At 58.0% G+C, this 1,623-nt stretch overlaps 1 protein-coding gene across 7 annotated transcripts in view; it reads right to left on the bottom strand.

The window, feature by feature from the left end:
- The window catches only part of PROM1 (prominin 1), a 112,222-nt gene that overhangs the window by 18,556 nt on the left and 92,043 nt on the right, over window positions 1-1,623 (bottom strand). For all 7 annotated transcript variants that reach the window (XM_034672069.1, XM_034672071.1, XM_034672072.1 and 4 more), the window contains one exon: window positions 74-197. In XM_034672069.1, coding sequence (XP_034527960.1) covers window positions 74-197 — 124 coding nt within the window. The remainder of the gene's footprint in view (window positions 1-73; window positions 198-1,623) is intronic.

Below are 1,623 nucleotides of genomic sequence, written 5' to 3'. Positions count from 1 at the left end.
CCCCCCCCCATATATGGAGAAATCAAAGTTCCCACTCCAGCCCTTGCGCAGTGGGCCCGGAAGCCATCCTTACCTGGAAGAGCCTCCTGTTTTGGTAAGGCTCGCAGACCAGTTTCTCCACGTTTCCCCCGACGACGAACGTGAGAACCACGATGGTCATCAGTACCCAACAAAAGAGGAAGCTGACTCCAACCCCACTGGAAACAAAACCAAGAACAGAGCAGAAATGAAGTTTGGAATTCTACATAATTTTGTGGCACCTGGCTGGTTCCGTCCGTAGAGCAGGTAACTCTCGATCTCGGGGTCATGAGTTCGAGCCCCAAGTTGGGTGTAGAGATCAAGTAAAAAAAACCCACTACAGATCCAATATCACCTACCAGTACTTACTAATCCTACCTACACCGTGTAGGGAAAGGACCTCGAGTCTCTCTTTGTGCAGGGTAAGTGACCTGCTCTGGAGGCCAGACAGGGAGCGGCAAGCACTGCGACCTTTCAGTCCCACGCACACGGTTAGGGAATGCTTCGACTTAGGGTCTGGTCTCCTCATAGCTGGCACAGGGGTGGTTCGGACACGGCCTCTGGGGTCAGGCGAGTGAACCCGGCCTTCTGCAGGGGATGTAGTGAGCGGGGAGGTTCCGAAGCAGGAAATGCACCGTTGGGAGTCTGAGAGGGGCCAACAGGGCTCCGCATCCAGAGGGAGGGCCAAGAGTGCGTGAACACAGCTCTGGAGGCAGGCAGAGGTGCGCGGGATGGGGCCTGGCAGGTGCAGGAAGGGGAGGCTGCTGAGGGCCTTGAAGCACAGGAGGAACATAACCCCGTTTGTCTCTGAGGAAGAACATTCTTGGCAGAGCGGGCAGGACAGGATGGACAGAGGCCCGCGTGGACGGGGCTACCACCGAGGGGGCTGTTGTTGGTCGTGGGGCGGTGGGCCGACGTGGCTGGAGGCAGGGGACAGAAGAGACGAGACACAGGAGATGGACACAGCAGGATGGGCCGAAGGTTCTGCAAGAGGGAAGATGAGGAAGGGCCCAGAGTGATGCCAGGACTTGTTAGCAGGGAAAGGAGACAGTGGTGCTCAGGAAGGGAAGAGCGGGAGGGATCTGGTCCTGCTCCCTGTGAGATGTGGCGGTGGGGACCCCAGAGGGCAGACCGCTGTGTGTGGCTGCCTATGTCTGGGTTACAGGCCGGCAGGAGGCAATCAGCTGCTTAAAAACGACCACGGGTCCCTGGGGCTGCGCCTGGAAGGAGAGGCCACCCGGGGCTGGGCCTGAGGGACTATGCCGCTGGAGGAACAGGTGGCAGGAGGGCAGCCAGTGAGCAAGACCTCTGGGAAGAGTTGCAGTGTGGGAAGGAAAGCGCTAGGGCACGGGGTCACGGGCACGGGGTCATGGTCACGGTCACAGAACGGAAAACAAAGGCATGTCTGCAGGGGGTGCACAGGGGACCCAATCACTGCAGGGAGGGCGCATTCCAGGGGAGCTACAGGAAGTCCATGGCTGGACTTCTGGGCAAATACCATTATTTGTAGATGTCTGTGAGGGGAGGGGAGTAAGAGGGAAGAAGTGGTATTGGGAAGTTTTCTCTTGTTACCTGTCAAGGGGAGAGACGGAACATGGTTTTTTT

This window comes from Ailuropoda melanoleuca, chromosome 11, assembly GCF_002007445.2.
Source record: "Ailuropoda melanoleuca isolate Jingjing chromosome 11, ASM200744v2, whole genome shotgun sequence".
NCBI classification, from domain to species: Eukaryota; Metazoa; Chordata; class Mammalia; order Carnivora; family Ursidae; genus Ailuropoda; species Ailuropoda melanoleuca.
The sequence above is the reverse complement of the archived record's forward strand: the minus strand, read 5'-3'. Positions and strand labels throughout refer to the sequence as shown.